This window comes from Pseudophryne corroboree, chromosome 6 (genome assembly GCF_028390025.1).
Source record: "Pseudophryne corroboree isolate aPseCor3 chromosome 6, aPseCor3.hap2, whole genome shotgun sequence".
Taxonomy (NCBI): Eukaryota; Metazoa; Chordata; class Amphibia; order Anura; family Myobatrachidae; genus Pseudophryne; species Pseudophryne corroboree.
Genome location: NC_086449.1, coordinates 689,377,306 through 689,404,031, shown reverse-complemented (window position 1 = coordinate 689,404,031; position 26,726 = coordinate 689,377,306). Strand labels below are relative to the sequence as shown.

The 26,726-nt window shown below is 48.0% G+C and overlaps 1 protein-coding gene across 7 annotated transcripts in view; it reads left to right on the top strand.

Moving 5' to 3' along the window:
- LOC134933242 (lymphocyte cytosolic protein 2-like) overlaps window positions 1-26,726 on the top strand; it is an 881,523-nt gene that overhangs the window by 202,726 nt on the left and 652,071 nt on the right. For 5 of the 7 annotated variants that reach the window (XM_063928301.1, XM_063928302.1, XM_063928299.1 and 2 more), the window contains one exon: window positions 1,420-1,482. The exons of the other annotated variants lie outside the window; for them this stretch is intronic. In XM_063928301.1, the coding sequence (XP_063784371.1) occupies window positions 1,420-1,482 (63 nt within the window). The remainder of the gene's footprint in view (window positions 1-1,419; window positions 1,483-26,726) is intronic. 7 annotated transcript variants of the gene reach the window in all.

The following is a 26,726-nucleotide window of genomic DNA, read 5'->3' as shown; positions in this document are numbered from 1 at the left end:
AGTTCTGTTCCCACTCTATGGGTGTTGTGGACACCCACGAGTGGAAATAGTCCCAGTCAGTTGGCATGCCGACTGTCGGGCTGTTGATTGGTCGGGATCCCGGCGTTGGTATAGTAGCTGGCAGTCTCCCGGCCGCTTTTCACATAAGTACATCCTGTGTACATAGCACCTTTTTTATGGTTTGGTGAGTAAGATGCGTGCTTCATGTGGTGCCCAATATCACTGTTTGGTGTCTTTCCATGCTGTCATTCACAGCCACATGTTAAGCATACCTCCCAATATTACAGATGAGCAAACTGGGGCAGGGGTTGTGGTCAAGGGCATGTCGAGAATTTCAAAACACCAGGTTGCCTCTTATCTGCCTATGATCGCCTTCATAGTGCACTGATGGCAGGTAGATTCTGCAGACCAGCAATGAACATACACAGGGGTGTATCTAGGGGTCTGAGCGCCCCTGGCAAAGTAAGGGACTGGCGAACATTTATTGGCACATTGGTAGCAATCAAGTATCACATATCATGCTCTATATAAGCAGTCTGCAGTATGCACATAGGGGGCAGAGTCAGCATATAATGCATGGAGTTGTATGGTCACCTTATTCACAGGATTTGCAGCAATATACTATAATATTACATGACATTAACCCTTCTATGGCTATTATACATGTAACGGCTGGAGCAGGCTGCAGTAACATAACTCATGTCCAGCTTTACAAGGCCATATACAGTACATACCATCATTCTTGTCATGTGGCAGATAGAGCAGGTTGCAGAGAGGGGATGGCAGGGACCACTTCCTGGCCAGGGATTGGTCAGCTGTCACTGGTGGGTCCGCTCCCCTGATTGAACGGTGAGCGGAAGCAAGGTGTTTGGCTTGCAGCTGGAAGTTCAGGGGGAGCTGGGGGAAGAGCGAGGCATAGATAACGGGGTCCGCGGGACTCCCTGAACAGAACTGCTATGTGATTCTACCTCCGGCCACGGGTAGCACCGCCGAGTGGTGCCCCCCCCCCCTTAGCCGGCGCCCCTGGCGAGTGCCATCCTGGCCAATAGGTAGATACACCCCTGAACATTCCACCTCAAATGCCCAACAATATGGAAATACAGCCCTGATCATGACATTGGGACAAAGACCTCAAATTAGGACTATCCCACTGATGGGAAGGATGGACGATATCTGTTGGGTCTCCAAATGTAGCTCTGCAGCAAAATTAGTTTTGGTGAAACTGACTTTGAAAAACACTGCAATTGTTGCCTGCACACAATTTGTGCATCTAAATTATTTATTATGCCCAGTGTTGTATATTGGAGAAATAGAATATTTGCCTAAGAGGGCACCCTGTCTGCAACCCATGAGAACCCAAGTCAATACATTCATGTTCAATGTGGGATTCATCTTTGTGATGTTTTCTTTTCTTTTTAGAATACTTATTAGAATTCAACAAGAAATAAATAAAAAAGAAGAGAAGAGAGGACTGTTTCCAAGGTATGTACTGAATTGTTTGGAAACTTATTTTTTAAATAGTGTCCTACTATGAATATGTGGCCTTATTCAGTAAGGATTGCAGATTCTGCTATTTAGTGTTGTTTTCTCCGTAAAGACCAAGCAGGCTACCCACTGCGATCATACTGTAATTGCGATCAAGCCACAATTACAGCATGGTTGAAGAAATTGTGGAGGCATCCTGCCGGTGCAGCTTGGTTGCGATGGCAGGAGTCCCGCCGCCATTTTTTTCTCGATTAGAGTGGCTGCGTGTGACGACACACCGCCGCCCTGAAAAGGCCACCGACACTCCCCCGTTTCCCTGGCGCTGACCTCAAAATGCTTTAGGCCCCCCCTGCCCGTCCCACGAACGTCACTGCTTATCGATCAGGCAAAGGCGTTTGCAGTTAGTGTGATCCAATCGCATTAACTGCTCGCGCAGGATGGGACCTGCACATGCGCACAGCGGGGGCCCTCTCAAAAATTGATGCGACCTGAATCAGCCCCATATTACCAAAGCCTTTTGTATACAGATGGAGCCACGCTAATCGTGGCTCCATCTGTGCCTGGGGGCGCACAGTGAGGCGGGCCGCAGGGAGCGAATGGGGTGCATGTGCGTTGTAGACACGCACGTCCCCCATTCAAAGTGAATGGGAGCGGAGCGTCTTTGTACACTCGGTGGCGGGCCGAGGCGCACAGGCGCACCTAGGCGACACACTTGCCCCCACGTGCGATGAAGCCACGCTCAATGGGCGTGGCTCCATCTGTCTCAAAACACAAACTGTTTTTTTATTGTTTATATATCAGTTTATTATTATTGGACACATGGGCTCATTCTACTGTATAGTGTTTAGGCATACCTCTCAGGGCACACAGACACACTCCTATACTCTCGGCATGGCATCCGGTCTTTAGGTCAACAGCACTTAGGTCGACACTCATTATGTCGACATGGTCAATAGGTCGATGTGGTCACTAGGTCAACATGGACACATTTTTATTTCTTTCATTTTTTTAACTTTTTCATACTTTACGATCCACGTGGACTACAATTGGGAACGGTAACCTGTGCCGAGCACAGTAGTAGCAGAGCGAGGCAACTTGCCCAAAGCATGGCGAGCGAAGCGACACGGTGCAGTAATTAGGGTTCCCGGTCACTTTACGAAGAAAACACCAAAAAAAAAATGAAAAACTCATGTCGACCTTTTCCATGTCTACCTTGTCCATGTCCATGTCGACCTAATGACCATGTCAACCTATTTCAGGTGTCTACCTAGTTACCCTATGATCCACACCCTCTCAGCACATGGATTCTAGTGTTGGTACTGTCAGCCCAAAAAGTACCAATAACTGCTAAATATTTCATACTGCCCCTGTAAGCTATCCTACTTAGTAAATTTGTACACATAATTACAAACAGTGCCGTAACTATACATTTAAGCGCTGTGTGCAAGAATCAGCATTCGCGCCCCACTCTCCATATACAAAACAGGGCCAGTGTGCGCCGTAGGTGCACACAAATATATAGGCACGTGGCTTCATGGGGAAGGGGCATGGCAGTGCCGTAACTAGGCATTTTAGCGCTGTGTGCAAGAAACGGCATTGGCGCCCCCCCCCCCCACCCTATGCAAAACATGGGCAGTGCAAAAAATTAGGGGCATGGCTTCATGGAAAAAGGGTGTGGCCACAAAATAATACCAATTCATACTACGGTGCACAGTAGTCTCCATTATTCAAATTACACTGCACAGTAGCGCCACTACACCAGGTAGAGCCCCTTTTACACATTACGGCAGTCAGCGTCCCCTTTTTACACATTACGGCAGACAGCGTCCCCCTTTTTACACATTACGGCAGACAGCGTCCCCCTTTTTACACATTACGGCAGACATCGTCCCCTTTTTACACATTACGGCAGACATCGTCCCCTTTTTACACATTACGAAAGTCATCGTCTCCTTTTTACATATTACGGCAGACAGCGTTCCCCTTTTTACACATTACGGCAGACAGAGTCCCCCTTTTTACACATTATGGCAGACATCGTCCCCTTTTTACACATTACGGCAGACAGAGTCCTCCCCCCCTTCCCAGTAAATCCTGCGTTTGCCCCTGTATTTACTAACCAGACAGGTCAGACAGGCAGCACAGGCTCTTCCAAGTTCCAATTTGCAGAGGGGGGACTGGGCTGCCGCTGGGCCAGAGAGAGCACCATCCGATCCCTGTCACACAGATTCCGCTCAGCCGCAGCAGCAGCTGGTTCAGTAGGACACAGGCGTGCGAGCGGCAGCGGCGGCTTAAGAGGAAGTTGGCCGGCCAGCCAGCCGGCCAGGCGGGTGGGTGAGCGAGCGAGCGGACGGCACCTTCAGAGGACGTTGGGCGGGCGGACGGGCGGGCGGGCAGTCGAGCGCGCGGCCAGCCGGCGGCTTCAGAGGAAGTTGAGGTGGCTTCCGGGGGGAGCAAGGGCGGGCGGCGGTGACTTAAGCAGTACACAGGCGGCGGCACCATCAGCGGGACACAGGCGGCGCCGCCTTCTGCTGTCTGGGCCAGCGGGTGTGATGCACGATGGTGCACCCTCAGTGCATTTGCACTGTGGGCAAGGCACCATCGGCACACACCTAGTTACGGCACTGAGGCATGGCCACAAAGGTCCCTTTTACACATTATGCCAGCAGAGCCCCCCTTTTTTACACATTAAGCAGGCAGAGGCACCTTTTTACACATTAAGCAGGCAGAGTCCCATTTTTTTACACATTAGGCAGGCAGAGTCCCCCTTTTTTTTTTTTTACACATTACAACAGCATGGCCACAAAGGTCCCTTTTACACATTATGCCAGCAGAGCCCCCCTTTTTTACACATTAAGCAGGCAGAGGCACCTTTTTACACATTAAGCAGGCAGAGTCCCATTTTTTTACACATTAGGCAGGCAGAGTCCCCCTTTTTTTTTTTTTACACATTACAACAGCAGAGTCCTCCTTTTTACACATTAAGCAGGCAGAGTCACCTTTTTACACATTGAGCAGGCAGAGTACCCATTAAGCAGGCAGAGTACCCACATTGAGCAGGCAGAGTACCCCAACAGCAGAGTTCCCCTTTTACACATTAAGCAGACAAAGTCACCTTTTTACACATTACAACAGTAGAGTCCCCCTTTTTACACATTTAGGCAGGCAGATCCCCCTTTTTACGAGAGAGAGAGAAAGACAGAGAGTTAAGTTTTATATTTACCAATGACCTGCTGGCCAGCATCTCCTCTTCTTCCACCCAAGTCCTCCCCCCCAGAGGATGCAGAGACCCAGGAGCTGGCGGCCGTGGCAGCGCTCCCGAGTCACTTGTGAGGCAGCGTCAGGAGATCGGCGGCGGTGCTGGCAGGACTCGGAGTGACTGCCTGACATAGCTCCGGGTGAGGGGGAAGCATCGCTGCCGAGTCCCTTGCAGAGGCGGGAGTCAGGCGGCGGTGGGAAACAGGCTGCGGCGAGAGACTGGCAGCGGCGCCAGCGGCACTCACAGTGCCTGACTGATTGAATAGAGCGGCCATGAGGGGCGGGGTCTGCTGCCGATGATGCGCCTTCATTGCATTTGCACTGTGGGCAAGGCACCATCAGCACACATGTAGTTACTGCCCTGATTACAAATAAAACAAAATGTCTTAGTTACTGGCTTTTTCTTTAATATTATATTAAATTGGCTACATTCATTGGTTAGAGTAGTCCAAAGAAGATATTTATAATATATTTTTTGTATTTTTCATATATTTTATTTAACCAAAACTCTGGCTGATACTGGAGTATGACAGGAAAGGCTCTGATTAAACTGCCTCACCTTACCGCACGTCACTGCTGACAGCACAACTGGGTGGGCACATAAAAATGGCCACACAGTTGTGACGTCAGGCACGACACATCGGAGAGAGATCTTTTGCGGGAGAGAGATCTTTTCAGCCCCCCCCACACTACACACACACACACGTGTCCTCCCTGCCTGCGGCTCTCGGCTCCACACCTCTCTTAATCCAGGGCACCTGCTGCAGCAGCCTCATGATGACTTTTCAATCCAGGGCCCACAGGTCATATTACAGGGGCAATAAGGTCTGAACTGTGCATGCAAAGGCGCAGCAGTGCGCCGGCGAATGCCAGAGAAGCGATCAGCATCTCTGCCCAGTGATCACCTCTGCCTGATTGAGGCATTGGGCAGCCATTTTGGGGACGTCAACCACCGAAGGTCAACAACGCAGGCGTGCGCAGACTGCATGGGGGGTGGGCCGGAGAGCGACGGGTAGCTCTCTGCCAGCGCGCAGGAGCTGCACTGGTAGGGAGCTACTCTTCAGGTACAAAAGCATTGCCACCATACGATGCTTTTGTACCTGTGCAGAGGGGGGAGGGCCAGATGTGTGGGGCGGACTAGCCCTGTGCTGGGCATTCCCTACATGTCAGGGTGGCTGATCATAGATTTTACACGGCTACGATCAGGTCTGAATTAGCCCCAGCGAACAATTCAGTGGAGACTCATAGGATTCATTAATGATTCATTCAATGCAGCTGAATGGGATGCAGTCTGAAGATCGACAGTGCCTAGGTCGACAATGTTTAGGTCAACCACTATAGGTCGACAGTCACTAGGTCGACAGGGTTTCTAGGTCGACATGTTCTAGGTAGTGATGAGCGGATTCGGTTTTACTCGGTTTTACTCGGTTCTCAAAACGGCATCTTATTGGCTCACGGATGTCACGTGTTTTGGATAGCCAATAAGATGCCGTTTTGAGAACCGAGTAAAACCGAGTAAAACCGAGTAAAACCGAACCTCGCTCATCACTAGTTCTAGGTCGACAAGTCAAAAGGTCGACATGAGTTTTTCAAATTTTTTTTATTTTTGGGAACTTTTTCATACTTAGCGATCCACGCGGACTATGATTGGGAATAGTAACCTGTGCCGAACGCAGCGGTAGTTGAGCGAGGCACCTTGCCCGAAGCATGGCGAGGGGACACGGTGCACTAATTTGGCTTCCCGGTGACTGTACGGAGAAAACGACACCAAAAAAACATGAAAAACTCATGTCAACCTTTTGACCTGTCGACCTAGAACATGTCGACCTAGAAACCCTGCCGGCCTTCAAACCCTGTTGACCTAGTGACTGTCGACCTAAACATTGTCGACCTAGACACTGTTGATCTAATGATCCACACCCGAGCTGAATAGCTGACAAACTACCAGAGGTCTGAGTCACTGAGCACAGACTGCCTGTGAGACTGCTGCAGACTCAGTAGAGACAAATCAGATTCCTTACTGATTCATTCAGTGCAGCTGAATAGCTGCACTACTCCGAGATGTCTGAGGCGGGTGCTAATCATTGGGTTAACCCTATCTAGGTCGACAAATACTAGGTCAACAACCGAAGGTTGACACATGACCTTTTTTTTTTGGGGGGGGGGGGGGCTTGACCAGAATTTCCATCTGGGACCACCGACAGTTGAAACGCGTTTTCTCGCCATGCTTCGGGCACGGTGGCCTGCTACGCTTGCCACAAGTTTTATAACCAATTAATGCCCACTTGGATAGAGGAGGTATGAAAAGGTACTAAAACCTCCCATGTCGACCCTGCCCATGCCGGCCTAATGACCATGTCGACCTTGCATACACGTCAACCTACGCATGTGTCGACCTTTAATCAGTGTCGACCTACTCAATGTCGTCCTTCAGCGGTCAACCTAGACAGGATCTACCTAAAGACCGGATACCATCTGAGTTACTCCCTCCACGAGTCCCAGCACTGCCAGCAATCTCTGCACTCACTGCTTGTGCACAGTCTGCAGTGCATTACAAAAGAGCCATGTACTGAGACAGGGATATATTCATGTGACTGGCGGTCAGGAGACCGACGGTCACATAACATCCCCCTACATCCCGAAGCCTCACAATCCCGACGGTCGGCATTCCGACCAACAGGGACTATTCCCATAGAGTGGGAATAGAACTCGCCACTGAGCCCGCAAGGGGCTTGCTACACCCCCCTCCCAGGGACTCCGCTGCCGGGATCCCGGCATTGGTATGCAGACCGCTAGTCAACCGCCGGCATTGACCGCCAGTCAAGCATACCACACCCACTGAGACACTGTCTCGAGACACTACATTTAGCAGAGTTATGTGTATGTGTCAATGTATCTCTTTGCCCATGCCTAGCAGTCAGCAGAGTCTGAGGACTCACCCTCTCTCCCATCCCGTGCTCTTGTAGCAGAGTTAAAAAACAAACAAAAACGGAAGAAACTTTATTGACAGCCGGCCAAAGTGGCAGTGATCCCTTCATGCTTCTCCAGTGAGGAGTGGATAATAAAGGCAGCTACAGGTGACATACTGTAACTGCTGCTAGAGAAGAAAGCTGATGGTAAGTGACATTGCTGTTATGATTCCAGCACTCCTGACAGGGCTGATTAGAATCAATGGGCAGCTGCACGGCCAGAGAACAGGTGCACATATTAATTCAAAGGACCCAGCAACGGGGAATGCGGTCCGCCAGTGGCGTCCCCGTTGCTAGGGTCCGTGCGGCTCAGCGCGCCCGGCGTCCAGCGTTGCTAGGGAGCCGGCGGCTGTACGCGCACGGCATCCCTAGTTGCTAGGCGCCGGGCCGCGCAGACAAGCGGACCCCGGCGCCTAACAATTGCTTTTTAATAACAGGGGAGTCACTTAGCAATGCCATTGGGCTGCGCCAATATTCTAGAAAACAGAGGAAACCATTTATTCATACAGCACCTCCCAATATGACCCTCTCCAGGAGGGACACAATGCTCTGCTTTAGGATTGCCGTCACCTGTGCTGAAACACCTTTATTATCCAGTAACCTGTTCAGTACAGGTGTCGGCAATTATACACTAGGGGGACATGTACTAAGCAGTGATAAAAGTGGAGAAGTGAGCCAGTGGAGTAGATACCCATGGCAACCAATCAGCTGTTCTTTATACCCTATGAGGGACGTGCAGGACCAGAGAATTGTGTCCCTCCTGGAGAGGGTCATGTTCGGAGGTATGCTTTAGTACATATCAAGAAGCGATATGTACAGGGATTTTCTCTGTTTTCTCCGTTTGGACCCCTTATGTCCCCTTAGCACAAGGAGCCAGGGTCAGATTGTCTCACAGGGCTACAGGGGACATACCCGATGGACCTAACTGCCCGAGGTCCCCACCCCTTCCTCTAATGTCAAGTTCCAGACTGCGCACTCAAATTACACATTGTTACTCTATTGGGGGTCAGTTACATGGGGGTAAATGTATTACCATCCGCTATGGTGGAGAAGCAGTATCAGCGCACGTTATGTGCACTGATACCACTTCTGCCCCATGTATGACAGCTGCAGTACCGACTCAGTGACTTGGGCGCTTGACATTCCATGCACATCTCTAGTAAACTACTCCTACTGGAGACACGAAGAAACAGTATCTTAATAGAAGTCTAGCTGATCTTTTACCCTCTGTCTTAAATTACACCTAGGGTGGCCAATCCTGTGCAGTTTTTCAATCCCGGGGATAGGAATTTAAAAATGAACAATCCCGGGGTTCCCGGGACTGGTTTGTCCTTTTTATCTTTATTTATTATTATTATTATTATTATTATTATTATTATTATTATTATCATCATCATCCTTTATGTGGCGCCACAAGGGATCCACAGCGCCCAATTAGTACATAAACCAAATAATCAAAACAGGAAAATAGTGACTTACAGTTGAAGACAATAATGGACAAGTACAGGGTAACTAAACATAGCTACAGCAGCAGACAACACTGACATAAGTATCAGGGCGGCAGAAAACCGCAGGATTATGGTGCAGTTGAAGACGGTTAAAGTAAGTGAAGGATAAGCACATGGCCCCAACCAGCCCACAACTCACGGATGGATGGGAGGAGAGTACATTTGCTGCAGGTTGTGAGGTGAGGTCTGGGCATCAGGCTGCTCAGTGTAACCTCTGACATCACGTTACACTGTGCAGTGCGCACAGCTGGGGGCAGGGGGAGCTGAACAGGGAGGAGCCATGCAGCATCTGAGGACTGGTGAAAACGCTTAACAATGCCTAGCATTTAAAAAAATTTTTTAATGGCTAATCCTAAAATCCACGGGATTAGAAATTCTAATACTGGGATTCAATCCTGTCCAATTTTAGGCCAAAATCCCGTGACCCGTGAATCCCAGGATTGGCCACCATCTCATCAACATTCCCAGCCAATCACCTTCTACTGTAACTGTTCTTTTACAGGCATTTGAAAAATGGCAGGCTGGGTACACACTATGCAGATGAATCCGCCGACCAGAGTATACACACATAACAATTGGCCGCGCAATACAGGGCCGTAACTACGTGTGTGCCAAGGGGGCTTGGCACACAGCGCAGTTGCCTTGAGGGCGCACGGCCAGCGGCATGTAATGAGTCAAATGACTCATTACATGCCGCCTCTAAGTCCCTGCGCCGCAGCCGCGCTGGAGGAGAGAGCAGCGCCGGGCAAGTGAGAAGGAGGAGGAGGGAGGGGGAGCAGGGAGCCGCAGCAGCGCTATTTCATTGGTGGTAAGCGCCGCTGCAGCATCCCCCCCTCCTTCTGTATTGGCTGCCCGGCGCTGCTGTGGATGCTGGGATGCGGTTCCTCCATCCCAGCATCCACAGCAGCGCCAGGCAACCAATACAGAAGGAGAGGGGGATGCTGCAGCGGCGCTTACCACCAATGAAATAGCGCTGCTTCGGCTCCCTGCTCCCCCTCCCTCCTCCTCCTTCTCAACTGCCTGCACACTGCACAGAGAGGGAGATGCCTGCCAGCACGAGGAGCCTGTCAGCGGGAGAAGGTAAGTATATCCCTCTCTCTCTTTCTCTCTCTTTCTCTCTCTCTGTCTCTCTGGGGGACACCGTCTGCCGCAATGTGTAAAAAGGGGGACTGGCTGCCGCAATGTGTAAAATGGGGTCCTGGCTGCCGCAATGTGTAAAAAGGGGGACTGGCTGCCGTAATGTGTAAAAAGGGGGGGTCCTGGCTGCCGCAATGTGTAAAATGGGGTCCTGGCTGCCGCAATGTGTAAAATGGGGTCCTGGCTGCCGCAATGTATAAAAAGGGGGACTGGCTGCCGCAATGTATAAAAAGGGGGTCTGGCTGCCACAATGTGTAAAAAGGGGGTCTGGCTGCCGCAATGTGTAAAAAGGGGGTCTGGCTGCCGCAATGTGTAAAAAGGGGGCCTGGCTGCCGCAGTGTGTAAAGAGGGGGCCTGGCTGCCGCAATGTGTAAAAAGGGGGACTGGCTGCCGTAATGTGTAAAAAGGGGGACTGGCTGCCACAATGTGTAAAATGGAGTCCTGGCTGCTGCAATGTGTAAAAAGGGGTCCTGGCTGCCGCAGTGTGTAAAAAGGGGGGGTCCTGGCTGCCGCAATGTGTAAAAAGGGGGTCTGGCTGCCGCAATGTGTAAAAAGGGGGCCTGGCTGCCGCAATGTGTAAAAAGGGGGCCTGGCTGCCGCAATGTGCAAAAAGGGGGTCTGGCTGCCGCAATGTGTAAAAAGGGGGACTGGATGCCGCAATGTGTAAAAAGGGGTCCTGGCTGCCGTAATGTGTAAAATGGGGGACGCTGTCTGCTGTAATGTATAAAAGGGGCTCTACCTGGTGTAGTGGCGCTACTGTGCAGCGTAATTTGAATAATGTAGACTACTGTGCACCGTAGTATGAATTGCTGTTATTTTGTGGCCACGCCCCTTCCCCGTGAAGCCACGCCCCTATAAATTTTTCATGCGCCTGCGGCGTGTACTGCCCCTTTCTTACATGGGGGGGGGGGGTGCCACTGTCGTTTCTTGCACACAGCGCTAAAATGGCTAGTTACGGCACTGGCGCAATATATATAGATCGCCCGTTCACACAGCCAGACTTGCCGATATATCTCCACATAGAAAAAAAGAGAAAATGCAGGTGCACACTCTAAGTACTAAACACTGCTAATCAGTGCAGGGAGGTGCCAAACTGAAAGGCGCTCAGCCTCTCCCTGCTCTGCATCCCTGCTGCTGCCAGCTGCCGCTGTGTCTGTCACACTGGATGACAGGTAGCGGTGCTGGCAGCGGCTCCCGCCCACTCCTCCCCTCCAGAAAGAGGGCACGCAGTGTGCGGCCTCAGCCCACACACAGGGCTGCTCACACCCCGAGCTGCCTAAAGGTCGGGGCGTGGCCCAATCGCGGGCTGTGACCACGCTTCTTTTGGATTATATTTTTTAAAGTCTTTACAGTACAGAGCTGGGTGGGTGCAGTGCCTGATCGCTGAGCCCCCAGCTCTCAGCTAGAGTCAATTCGAGGGGGGAGTGTGATCACTGTGTTCACAATACCCACACACCCACCCATACAGGAACACATACCTTCCAACATTTAAGAACTTCAAGGAGGGATGTTTTGGCGCACAAAGTGCGCCTGCATACCAAAAGGGGCGTGGCCTATGGGAAAGGGGGCATGGCTTTGCAGAGGGTCCTTAATCGCGAGCCACGCCCCCATTTTCATCAGTGAGGGGGCATGGCCAGCATGCGCACAGCGTCTATTCACAGCTGCTCTGCTAAGCAGGGTAGCGAGAGACAGAGCCTCTCAACTGCCCCTTCCCCCCACAATGGGACATGGGTGTGAAAGCGGGACAGTCCCAAAGAAACGGGACTGTCCCGCGAAAATCGGGAGAGTTGGGAGGTATGGGAACACACAGTGGCTCAGCAATAACAGCAGCCTCTCTGCCCCACTGTAGCACAACACACTGCAGCATGTGCTGTGCTGCCAAGATGAGAGCTGCTGCTGCCCAGTAAGGTGGGATTGCAGGGGACCAGGGGCCCCTCCATCAGTCCCATGCCCAAGAAATTAGTACCCGCTCCCTCCCCCTCGTCACTGACAACATCCTACAGAGCCACTAGAGTAACAGAGCCTGCGAGAATCCAGAGAAGAAGGAAGTGGAGGAGCAGCGCCTGAGCCGGGACCTCCTGCAGGTACCGAGGCAGCACTGTGGAGGGAATGAAGGCTGTACCTGGCATAGGGGGTCATTCAGAGATGATCGCAGATCGCTGCATATGCAGCCGGATCTGCGTTCATCTCTGCACATGCTCAGGGCCGCCCAGCACAAAGCAAGGCTGCCTAGCATGTGTAGTGCCGCCTCCCGATGCATCCGCAATTACATTGCCGACGCATCTTATGTAAGGTTGACCCCTGGCTGCGCTGTCAGCAGCCTCTTTTTTTTTTTCTCTGACACTACTATGCAGTGTAATGTGACTAATGCACACTACTATGCGGCGTAATGTGACTAGCGAACACTACTGTGCAGTGTAATGTGACTGACGGACACTACTATGCGGTGTAATGTGACTAACTGACTCTACTATGTGGTGTAATGTGACTAACAGACACTACTGTGCAGTGTAATGTGACTAAAGGACACTACTATGCGGTGTAATGTGACTAGCGAACAATACTATACAGTGTAATGTGACTAAGCACACTACTATGCGGTGTAATGTGAGTAGCGGACACTACAGAGCCACATGTACATGTGCGGTGTAATGTGAGTAACGGACACTACTGTGCAGTGTAATGTGAGTAACGGACACTACTGTGCAGTGTAATGTGAGTAACGGACACTACTGTGCGGTGTAATGTGAGTAATGGACACTACTGTGCGGTGTAATTTGACTAGCGAACACTACTGTACAGTGTAATGTGACTAACGGACACTACAATGAGGAGTAATGTGACTAGCGAACACTACTGTGCAGTGTAATGTGAATTGGTGCTATTCTATGTCCCCTATATTTTTGGCGCTTCCCCCTGCTGGGGGAAGTGGCATGTGTAAAAGGGTGCTCTACCTGGCGCAAAGTGTAAAAGGGTGCTCTATCTGGAATAATGTGTGACTGGCCAAAATGTCTAGTTACAGCTCTGAGGATGAGATCGGCCACATTTGTACGTAATTGTAGAAAGGCGCAAAATTGATTGTTTGCAGGAGGGCGCCGTACACCCTAGCACCAGCCCTGTCTACACTTTATATCTCTATTTATCTTGTCTGTAAATAGATTAGCTCAATGATCTGTTCCTCCTCTAATGACCTTGGTGTTTGGAAATGGTGTTGCTAAGGAGTGAGTCCCACATGCTGGCCAGAATTATCATGGTAGAATTGGTCAGCTGCTTTTGGGGAGTAACTGTGCTGTCAGAGCCCCATATGGGGCACTTTCTCACTAACTGACTTAAAGAATCTCTCTAATGTGATTAAACCATGGCTGCCATAATAATATCAAAATGTAGCCTGGGATTAGTTAACAGTGTAAACTGAATCTTATTAGTTATTATAAAGGAAGCCATGTGCCAATCAAGAAAGAGATCTTCAGTAAGCTGGAGAAGGCAAGAACATGTCTGTTTCATGTAAATTAGAGTCCTTCCAAAATTGCCTATTGTGCTCGCAGATACTGTATCTAGTAACATCACTGTTTGGTTCATTTTTAAACAGAACTATGGTCCCTACGTGGATAAAATAACTTACCATAATAGAGTGCAGAGACAGGGTACCCCAAAAAATATTGTCCTTGTGACAACAAGAAAAGAACATAAAGGGATACTACTTAATTATACAGATGCTCAATGCTCAAGAGCCACACTGTTATCCTTGTAACACTGTTATCCTTGTAACTGATCCTTGATCAGTGTTTTGGAGAATTTCAGCATCTCTTCTCCTGATAGCCATCTATTCACTTCACATATTACTCCCCAGGCCCCTACTTTGCTACTTCAGGTTGAGCCAGAGCCATAAAGAAGGGCGTGCGACCACTATCACTGCACAGTGTGCAAGGAACAAGGGGCATCATCGTCACTGCCACAGTGGTACCATCCTCTGTCTTGTGGAGTACCTGGAACTGTAACCTTCTATTAGCGTGTGTTCTATGCACTGTCTCCTCTGAGCCTCTGGGACCCTATACTGATGAAGTCGCATCACAGTGCAACTGCTGACCAAGCCAGCCTGAATTCACTATCTTGTGCTTCTCATTTGTTTGAATGTATGTGATATTGTGGATTAGTATAGAGTAGGCTATTGCCTGTTTACCCACCCAGTGCAATCTATGTTCTTTGATCAATTAGCATTTCAATCAGGTGACCAAATGTTCAGAGGTAGACCTGTCTCTTAATCAGACATAGTTTTTCTTTAGATTCAGTCAAGGGGGCAACTAGCATGGGGGTTCAGCTAGCATGGAATTAACAAAGTGTGGCTTAACGAAGTGTGCGATCTGAACAGTAAAAAAAAAAACAGTTGAACAAACATTGAACAACATCAAGGAAAGGTAACTTTAAAGTTAAACAAATTATTCCTATACCACTTAACCCAAAGTTAACTCACAAACTACCATAGCATGTTCACCAAACTACTGTTTCGTATTTCAATTCATGGAATTCTCACCAAATGTGACACATTCTACACTCACCTTACAACTCACCCCTCTGTGCACATTACAGCTTCTGTTATCCACTCCCCTCTTCTAAACACTCATGAGCTTTATACTTATTTCTCTACAAGTACTTTGACAACTACAATCAGCCACCATACTAAACACTCACAAACATCAGCCAATATTTATCTCACTCTTCTGCTCTTATTAGCTGGTGACATATCATCAAGTCCAGGCCCCTACCACCTGTCCCACTCACACTCAGCTGTTTCAAAACAACATAGAAATCCATCTAACCTCATAAGTATCATGTTTCCCATGCCCCTCTAAGTCACTAAAATGTGCCTTGTTGAATGTACGCTCTGTTTGTAACAAATTAACATCCATCCATGACCTCTTTAGCTCTCACAACTTTAATCTGCTGGCTATAACAGAAACATGGCTCACACAATTAGACACAGCCTCCCCTGCAGCACTGTCACACTGTGGTCTCCACTTCACACACATCTCTAGGCCTGGTAATAGTAAAGGTGGTGGGGTTGGACTATTACTGTCCCAATTTTTCACATACACAGTTCTACCTCTGGTTCCATCACTCACATTCACATAGTTCACTCTATCAGGATTTTCACCCCCTTCTCTCTGCATGTTGCAGCTATCTGTTGTCCTCTTGGACAACCCAAACAACAATTTCTAGAAGATTTTTCTGCATGTCTCCCACACTTCTTATCCTCTGACATCTCCACCATCATCATGGGTGATTTCAATATCACTCTTGACAGTCCACAATCTGTTCATGCATCCAAACTCCTCTCTCTAACCTCCTCTCTTGGCCTCTCCCAATGGTCTGACTCCTCTACTCATCAAGAGGACCACTGCCTTGATCTTGTATTCACCAGGCTCTGCTCAGTTTCTGAATTCATTAACACTCCTTTCCCTCTCCCTGATCACAACCTGATAACCTTCTTAATAAATTCTATGACACTAAAACCAAGCAAGCTTCCTCTAACTCGCAGAAATACTAACAATATAAATTTTCAACAACTTTCCACCTCTCTGCAATGACTGCTCTCACCAATTTCTACATTTACCTCACCTGAGACTGCTGTACCCCACCTGCACCAGACTCTAGAGAGTGCCCTTGATGAAGTGGCTCCAGCTACCCATCACACTCCACGTAGGCTTAGATGCCAACCGTGGTACTCTAAATCAACAAGACACCTACAAAAAACTGTCACGTAAAGTAGAACATCAGTGGTTTAAATCTCGGAATCCAAGTGACTTTCTCACATATAAGACCACCTACCACTCCTATCGTCAGGCCCTGGACACTGCCAAACAAATATATTTCCAATCTCTCATCTCTTCTCATGCCAAGCAACTTTTTAATACAGTTAAATAATTTCTTTACCCTCCCTCACCTCCCCCACTAGTTACTATGCATGCAGAAGAACTTGCTTCCTACTTCAAGGATAAGATTGATAAAATCTGATATGTAATTGTTTGCTCTAACTGAGCCAGTGACCTGCTCAATTCCCTACCTGAACCCTCTAGCACTTTCTCTTCATTTGATCCCACAAGTGAAGTTGAAGTATCAACAGTCTTTTCATCCTCCTACTCCACTACCTCTCCTCTTAGTCCTATACCCTCACGATTCAGTAAAACTTTGTCTCCTGTGCTTATCCTAACCTTGGCTAAAATCTGTAATCTCTCTCTCTTCTGGTATCTTTTCTTCTCTCCTTTAGCATGCAGTGATTACTCCCATTCTGAAAAACATTCTGACCCAAACACCATCTCTAACTACTGTCCCATCTCTCAGCTCCCATGTCTCTTCAAGCTACTTGAGAGACTTGCCTACACTTACCTTATACACTTTCTTAACTCCCACAACTTACTGGACCCACTTCAGTCAGGCTTTCATGCCTAACACTCCACAGAGACGGCACTGACGAAAGTAGTGAATGATCTGGTTACTGCTAGATCGAAAGGCCATTACACACTTCTTATTCTTCTAGATCTTTCTGCTGCTTTTGACACTGTTGATGACTCTCTTCTCATACAAACACTAAAATCCCTAGGTCTACAGGACACAGTCTTTACTTGGTTCTCATCCTACCTATCTAATCGCTCTTTCAGTGTTCACTTCTCTGATTCTACCTCCTCTTCTCTACCTCGATCAGCTGGAGTACTGCAAGGCTCAGTCTTAGGTCCTCTGATTTTCTCAATCTATACCTCATCTCTTGGTAAACTAATCAATTCCTCAAATCTACCTATCCTCCCCAGATTTATCACCATCTGTATTGGTCCATGTCACTGAATTCCTGTCTGCCATTTCATCTTGGATGTCATCTTGCAATCTCAAACTCAACATTTCCAAATCAGAATTAATTATTTTCCCACCTGCCAAGATTAATTACCAACCTGATATCTCCATAACTGTTAACAGTGCGACTATCCACCCTACCCCACAATCTCGCTGCCTAGATGTCATCCTTGACTCTGAGCTGTCCTTTATTCCACACACTCAATCTGTCTCTAAATCATGTTACATGCATCTAAAAAAATATCCAAAATACGTCCTTATCTTACACAAGACACTGCAAAAACTCTGATCCATGCTCTCATCATCTCCCGCATTGAATATTGAAATAGTCTCCTTACTGGTCTTCCCAAACATAGGCTCTCACTACTACAATCCATTTTGAATGCAGGTCCGCTCTGTCAGTCCCTCCATTGGTTACTGGTATTCTATCGTATTAAATATATAATACTTTTACTTACATGCAAGTCTATTAACCAAACTGCACCAACATTCATCTCTTTACTCATCTCAAAATATCTCCCTACCAGACCTCTCCACTCTGCACAAGATCTGTGTCTCTCATCCACACGTATTACTTGTTCCCACTTAAAATCAGAGGACTTTATCTGGGCTTCACCCACTTTGTGGAATGCCCTCCAATGCACAATAAGACTCACCTCTAGTCTTCAAACCTTTAAACGTTCCCTGAAAACTCACCTCTTCAGACAAGCCTATGAAATTTCAGACCAACCCACATAACCTTCAATGCTTCCCTATCTAATTACATCCTCTCTGTACAGTACACATAACCTCACATATTTTGTCTTCCAACATTGCTGGGTGATCATATCATGGAACCCATTAAGAACTAGAGATGAGCGGGTTTGGTTCTCCGAGAACCGAACCCCCCAAACTCCACGTGGTTTACTCGGGTCAGAGGCAGCCTTGGTTCTTCCCGCCTGACTCGAAAAACCTGAACGAGGCAAAACGTCATCATCCCGCTGTCGGATTCTCGCGAGATTCAGATTCCATATAAAGAGCCGCGCGTTGCCGCCATTTTCACTTGTGCATTGTCGAGAGAGCGAGAGGACATGGCTACGTTCTCTAAATGGAAAGCTCAATATCAGTGCTCAGTATCTGTGCTGCATTGTGGTGACCAGTAAACTACAGTACAATAGTCCAGTGCTGCATCTCGCTGCCCAGTGTCAGTTCTAGTATCCTCATCAGTGCTCAGTATCACTGCTCATTGTCTTGTGCTGCATTGTGGTGACCAGTATACTACAGTACAATAGTCCAGTGCTGCATCTTGCTGCCCAGTGTCAGCTCTAGTATCCTCATCAGTGCTCAGTATCACTACTCATTGTCTTGTGCTGCATTGTGGTGACCAGTATACTACAGTACAATAGTCCAGTGCTTCATCTCGCTGCCCAGTTTCAGTTCTAGTATCCTCCTCAGTGCTCAGCATCACTACTCATTGTCTTGTGCTGCATTGTGGTGACCGGTATATTACAGTACAGTAGTCCAGTGCTGCATCTCGCTGCCCAGTGTCAGTTCTAGTATCCTCATCAGTGCTCAGTATCACTACTAATTGTCTTGTGCTGCATTGTGGTGACCAGTATACTACAGTACAATAGTCCAGTGCTGCATCTCGCTGCCCAGTGTCAGTTCTAGTATCTTCATCAGTGCTCAGTTTCACTACTCATTGTCTTGTGCTGCATTGTGGTGACCAGTATACTACAGTACAATAGTCCAGTGCTTCATCTCGCTGCCCAGTGTCAGTTCTAGTATCTTCTTCAGTGCTCAGTATCACTGCTCATTGTCTTGTGCTGCATTGTGTGGTGCTCAGTATACTACAGTACATTACTAATAGTCCAGTGTCTTGTGCTGTCTCTTGCTGCTGTAGGGTGCTGTGGTAGTGTCCTGTCACTGTGCATAGGTCATCATCATTCCAGTCACAGTGGTATCTGGGGGGTGACAATTCCAGAGGGCTTTTGTGCTGCTCACTAATACTAGTACAGTGTCTTGTGCTGCATCATGCTGCTCAGTGTCAGTTCTCCGCAGTATCATCAGTGCTCAGTATAATCAGTGATCAGTATAATCAGTGCCTAGTATAATCAGTGCTCATTAAAATCAGTGCAAAGTATAATCAGAGCTCAGTATAATCAGTGCTCAATATAATCAATGATCAGTATAACCAGTGCGCTGATAGACGTGCACCCGTTATCTGCCATTAGTGCAGTGGGATTTAGACAATTGATGAAGTTATTGTGTCCCCGATACCAAATCCCATCTAGATTCCACTTCACTAGGCATGCGATAGCGAGATTTTGACAATTAATTCCAGTGATTTGGACGTAGCGTTACAGTGATTTTACCAATTAATAATCAGTGATTTAGAATTATTAATTACAGGTATCTTGCCAAATAATTCCAGTGATTTGGACGTAGCATTACAGTGATTTTACCAATTAATATCAGTGATTTATAATTATTAATTACAGTGATCTTGCCAAATAATTCCAGTGATTTGGACATATAATTCCAGTTGAAATTGTTTGTGTCGCTTGGCTTAGTCATACAGCTACCTCATTGCACCGCTTCGACATCTTTGCATGAGGTGCTGTTTGGGGCCTAGTTTTTGAAAAGTGCCATCCTGTGTGACACTGCCATATGAGTCCAGGGGTACTGCTGTATTAGTCCTGGGGCACTGCCGTTTAAGTCCACCAATTGCATATATATTTTTTAAATGATTGGAGCGTGCTGGAGATGCTGTCAGTGGACAGAACAATTGCGGCCCACTCTTGACATTCAGCCACTGCGTGAGACTACTAGATGGGCCAGGTGGTTGTGTCGCTTAGCTTAGGCCTACAGCAACCTCGGTGAACCTTTTTTTCATCTTTGCATGTGCTGTTAGGGGCCTTTTCTTGATATCTGCCCTCCTGTCTGACACTGCAGTGCCACTCCTAGATGGGCCAGGTGTTTGTGCTGACCACTTGGATTGCTTAGCTTAGTCATCCAGTGACCTCGGTGCAACCTTTTGGCCTAAAAACAATATTGTGAGGTGTGAGGTGTTCAGAATAGACTGGAAGAAGCATCGCCTGAATTTAGCTTCTCTGGTTTTCAGATAAGTTTTTTCTAACTGGTTCTAATATACCCACCCTTGATACCTTCATTTATATTCACCTTGTTATATAAATCACACTCTTGGGCGCTTATTCTCACCAATTCCTTTAAATCTTTATGTGTGCATGCCAAGCACATTTGTATGCATTATAAGCTGCCACTCACTTAATATTTTGAGAAGTGTTTTTATTCTATTTTTTACAAAAAGGTTATTTTCAAATTTAAGGTATAGACAACACAAAGCCGCACCGAAGCGCCGTAGTCTTTATTTATATATATATATATATATACTGGTGGTAAGCAAAATTCTGCACTGTCCTCCTACTATATACTGCGCACAACTAAAATGCAGCACAGGTATGGATGCATAGTATACTTGACGACATAAAGGTAGAGCAGTGGACTACTGTACCGAACTGCTATATATATATATATATATATATATATATATATACTGGTGGTCAGCAAAATTCTGCACTGTACTACTATATACTGCGCACAACTAAAATGCAGCACAGGTATGGATGCATAGTATACTTGACGACATAAAGGTAGAGCAGTGGACTACTGTACCATACTGCTATATTTATACACTGGTGCTCAGCAAAATTCTGCAGTGTCCTCCTACTATACACTGCACACAACTAAAATGCAGCACAGGTATGGATGCATAGTATACTTGACGACACAGAGGTAGAGCAGTGGACTACTGTACAGTACTGCTATATATATACTGGTGGTCAGCAAAATTCTGCACTGTCTTCCTACTATATACTGCGCACAACTTAAATGCAGCACAGGTATGGATGCATAGTATACTTGACGACATAAAGGTAGAGCAGTGGACTACTGTACCGAACTGCTATATAATAAGAATTTACTTACCGATAATTCTATTTCTCATAGTCCGTAGTGGATGCTGGGGACTCCGTAAGGACCATGGGGAATAGCGGCTCCGCAGGAGACTGGGCACATCTAAAGAAAGCTTTAGGACTAACTGGTGTGCATTGGCTCCTCCCCCTATGACCCTCCTCCAAGCCTCAGTTAGGATACTGTGCCCGGACGAGCGTACACAATAAGGAAGGATTTTGAATCCCGGGTAAGACTCATACCAGCCACACCAATCACACCGTATAACTTGTGATCTGAACCCAGTTAATAGTATGATAACAGAGGAGCCTCTGAAAAGATGGCTCCCAACAATAATAACCCGATTTTTGTAACAATAACTATGTACAAGTATTGCAGACAATCCGCACTTGGGATGGGCGCCCAGCATCCACTACGGACTATGAGAAATAGAATTATCGGTAAGTAAATTCTTATTTTCTCTAACGTCCTAAGTGGATGCTGGGGACTCCGTAAGGACCATGGGGATTATACCAAAGCTCCCAAACGGGCGGGAGAGTGCGGATGACTCTGCAGAACCGAATGAGAGAACTCCAGGTCCTCCTCAGCCAGGGTATCAAATTTGTAGAATTTAGCAAACGTGTTTGCCCCTGACCAAGTAGCTGCTCGGCAAAGTTGTAAAGCCGAGACCCCTCGGGCAGCCGCCCAAGATGAGCCCACTTTCCTTGTGGAACGGGCTTTTACAGATTTTAGCTGTGGCAGGCCTGCCACAGAATGTGCAAGCTGAATTGTACTACAAATCCAACGAGCAACAGTCTGCTTAGAAGCAGGAGCACCCAGCTTGTTGGGTGCATACAGGATAAACAGCGAGTCAGATTTCCTGACTCCAGCCGTCCTGGAAACATATTTTCAGGGCCCTGACAACATCCAGCAACTTGGATTCCTCCAAGTCCCTAGTAGCCGCAGGCACCACAATAGGTTGGTTCAGGTGAAAACGCTGGAACCACCTTAGGGAGAGACTGAGGACGAGTCCTCAATTCCGCCCTGTCCGAATGGAAAATCAGATAAGGGCTTTTACAGGATAAAGCCGCCAATTCTGACACGCGCCTGGCCCAGGCCAGGGCCAACAGCATGACCACTTTCCATGTGAGATATTTTAACTCCACAGATTTAAGTGGTTCAAACCAATGTGACTTTTGGAACCCAAACTACATTGAGATCCCAAATTGCCACTGGAGGCACAAAAGGAGGCTGTATATGCAGTACCCTTTTTACAAACGTCTAAACTTCAGGGACTGAAGCTAGTTCTTTTTTGGAAGAAAATTGACAGGGCCGAAATCTGAACCTTAATGGACCCCAATTTCAGGCCCATAGACACTCCTGTTTGCAGGAAATGTAGGAATCGACCCAGTTGAATTTCCTCCGTCGGGCCTTACTGGCCTCGCACTACGCAACATATTTTCGCCAATTGCGGTGATAATGTTTTTGCGGTTACATCCTTCCTGGCTTTAGATCAGGATATGGATGACTTCATCCGGAATGCCTTTTTTCCTTCAGGATCCGGTGTTCAACCGGCATGCCGTCAAACGCAGCCGCGGTAAGTCTTGGAACAGACAGGGTCCTTGCTGGAGCAGGTCCCTTCTTAGAGGTAGAGGCCACGGATCCTCCGTGAGCATCTCTTGAAGTTCCGGTTACCAAGTCCTTCTTGGCCAATCCGAAGCCACGAATATAGTGCTTTCTCCTCTCCATCTTATCAATCTCAGTACCTTGGGTATGAGAGGCAGAGGAGGGAACACATACACTGACTGGTACACCCACGGTGTTACCAGAGCGTCTACAACTATTGCCTGAGGGTCTCTTGACCTGGCGCAATACCTGTCGAGTTTTTTAATCATGTGGACGACTTCTGGGTGAAGTCCCCACTCTCCCGGGTGGAGGTCGTGCTGAGGAAGTCTGCTTCCCAGTTGTCCACTCCCGGAATGAATACTGTTGACAGTGCTATCACATGATTTTCCGCCCAGCGAAGAATCCCTGCAGCTTCTGCCATTGCCCTCCTGCTTCTTGTGCCACCCTGTCTGTTTACGTGGGTGACTGCCATGATGTTGTCCGACTGGATCAACACCGGCTGACCTTGAAGCAGAGGTCTTGCTAAGCTTAGAGCATTGTAAATGGCCCTTAGCTTCAGGATATTTATGTGAAGTGATGTATCCAGGCTTGACCCTAAGCCCTGGATATTCCTTCCCTGTGTGACTGCTCCCCAGCCTCGCAGGCTGGCATCCGTGGTCACCAGGACCCAGTCCTGAATGCCGAATCTGCGGCCCTCTAGAAGATGAGCACTCTGCAACCACCACAGGATGGATACCCTTGTCCTTGGTGACAGGGTTATCCGCTGATGCATCTGAAAATGCGACCCGGACCATTTGTCCAGTAGGTTCCACTGGAAAGTTCTTGCGTGGAATCTAACGAATGGGATTGCTTCGTAGGAAGCCACCATTTTTACCCAGAACCCTTGTGCATTGATGCACTGAGACTTGGTTCGGTTTTAGGAGGTTCCTGACTAGCTCGGATAACTCCCTGGCTTTCTCTTCCGGGAGAAACACCTTTTTTTTTTTTTTTTTTTCTGGACTGTGTCCAGGAACATCCCTAGGAAACAGAAGACAAGTCGTCGGAACCAGCTGCGATTTTGGAATATTGAGAATCCAATCGTGCTGCCGCAACACTACCTGAGATAGTGCTACACCGAATTCCAACTGTTCCCTGGATCTTACCCTTATCAGGGAATCGTCCAAGTAAGGGATAACTAAAATTTCCTTCCTTCGAAGGGATATCATTTCGGCCATTACCTTGGTAAAGACCCGGGGTGCCGTGGACCATCCCTACGGCAGCGTCTGAACTGATAGTGACAGTTCTGTACCATAACCTGAGGTACCCTTGGTGAGAAGGGTAAATTTTGACATGAAGGTAAGCATCCTTGATGTCCCGAGACATCATGTAGTCCCCTTCTTCCAGGTTCGCAATCACTGCTCTGAGTGACTCAATCTTGAATTTGAACCTCTGTATGTAAGTGTTCAAAGATTTTAGATTTTAGATTTAGAATCGGTCTCACCGAGCCGTCTGGCTTCGGTACCACAATAGTGTGGAATAATACCCCGTTCCCTGTTGCAGGAGGGGTACCTTGATTATCACCTGCTGGGAATACAGCTTGTGAATGGCTTCCAAAACTGCCTCCCTGTCAGAGGGAGACGTCGGTAAAGCCGACTTTTGGAAACGGCGAGGGGGAGACGTCTCGAATTCCAATATGTACCCTTGAGATATTACCTGAAGGATCCAGGGGTCTACTTGCGAGTGAGCCCACTGCGCACTGAAATTCATTGAGAACGGGCCCCCACCGTGCCTGAGCTTGTAAGGCCCTAGCGTCATACTGAGGGCTTGGCAGAGGCGGGAAAGGGTTTCTGTTCCTGGGAACTGGCTAATCTCTTCAGCCTTTTTCCTCTCCCTCTGTCACGAGCAGAAAAGAGGAACCTTTTGTCCGCTTGCCAACAAAGGACTGCGCCTGATAATACGGCGTCTTATTTTGAGAGGCGACCTGGGGTACAAACGTGGATTTCCCAGTTGTTGCCGTGGCCACCAGGTCTAAAAGACCGACCCCAAATGTCCCCTTTCAAAGGCAATACTTCCAAATGCCGTTTGGAATCCGCATCACCTGACCATTTTACTGGTAGAATTGGACAACGCACTTATACTTGATGCCAGTCGGCAAATATTCCGCTGTGCATCATGCATATATAGAAATGCATCTTTTAAATGCTCTATAGGCAATAATATACTATCCTTATCTAGGATATCAATATTTCCAGTCAGGGAATCCGACCATGCCAACCCAGCACTGCACCTCCAGGCTGAGGCGATTGCTGGTCGCAGTAGAACACCAGTATGTGTGTGAATACATTTTTGGATACCCTCCTGCTTTCTATCAGCAGGATCCGTAAGGGCGGCCATCTCATGAGAGGGTAGAGACCTTGTTCTTACAAGCGTGTGAGCGCCTTATCCCCCCTAGGGGGTGTTTCCCAACGCACCCTAACCTCTGGCGGGAAAGGGTATACAGCCAATACTTTTTAAGAAATTATCAATTGTTATCGGGGGGAAACCCACGCATCATCACACACCTCATTTTATTTCTCAGATTCAGGAAAACTACAGGTAGTTTTTCCCTCACCGAACATAATACCCCTTTTTGGTGGTACTCGTATTATCAGAAATGTATAAAACATTTTCCATTGTCTCAATCATGTAACGTGTGGCCCTACTGGAAATCACGGTTGTCTCTTCACCGTCGACACAGGAGTCAGTATCCGTGTCGGCGTCTGTATCTGCCATCTGAGGTAACGGGCGCTTTAGAGCCCCTGACGGCCTATGAGACGTCTGGACAGGCACAAGCTGAGTAGCCGGCTGTCTCATGTCAACCACTGTTTTTTTATACAGAGCTGACACTGTCACGTAATTTTCAACAGTACATCCACTCAGGTGTCGACCCCCTAGGTGGTGACATCACTGTTACAGACACTCTGCTCCGTCTCCACATCATTTTTCTCCTCATACATGTCTACACAAACGTACCGACACACAGCACACACACAGGGAATGCTCTGATAGAGGACAGGACCCCACTAGCCCTTTGGGGGAGACAGAGGGAGAGTATGCCAGCACACACCAGAGCGCTATATATATATACACAGGGATAACCTTATATAAGTGTTTTTCCCCTTATAGCTGCTGTATGTTTTAATACTGCGCCTAATTAGTGCCCCCCTCTCTTTTTTTAACCCTTTCTGTAGTGTAGTGACTGCAGGGAAGAGCCAGGGAGCTTCCCTCCAACTGAGCTGTGAGGGAAAATGGCGCCAGTGTGCTGAGGAGATAGGCTCCGCCCCCTTTTCGGCGGCCTTATCTCCCGTTTTTCTGTATATTCTGGCAGGGGTTAAATGCATCCATATAGCCCAGGAGCTATATGTGATGTATTTTTTGCCATGTAAGGTATTTTTATCATGTTTTATTGCGTCTCAGGGCGCCCCCCCCCAGCGCCCTGCACCCTCAGTGACCGGAGTATGAAGTGTGCTGAGAGCAATGGCGCACAGCTGCAGTGCTGTGCGCTACCTTATTGAAGACAGGAACGTCTTCTGCCGCCGATTTTTCCGGACCTCTTCGCTCTTCTGGCTCTGTAAGGGGGCCGGCGGCGCGGCTCCGGGACCCATCCAGGCTGGGCCTGTGATCGTCCCTCTGGAGCTAATGTCCAGTAGCCAAGAAGCCCAATCCACTCTGCACGCAGGTGAGTTCGCTTCTTCTCCCCTTGGTCCCTCGATGCAGTGAGCCTGTTGCCAGCAGGTCTCACTGAAAATAACAAACCTAAACTAAAACTTTCACTAAGAAGCTCAGGAGAGCCCCTAGTGTGCACCCTTCTCGTCGGGCACAGAAATCTAACTGAGGCTTGGAGGAGGGTCATAGGGGGAGGAGCCAGTGCACACCAGTTAGTCCTAAAGCTTTCTTTAGATGTGCCCAGTCTCCTGCGGAGCCGCTATTC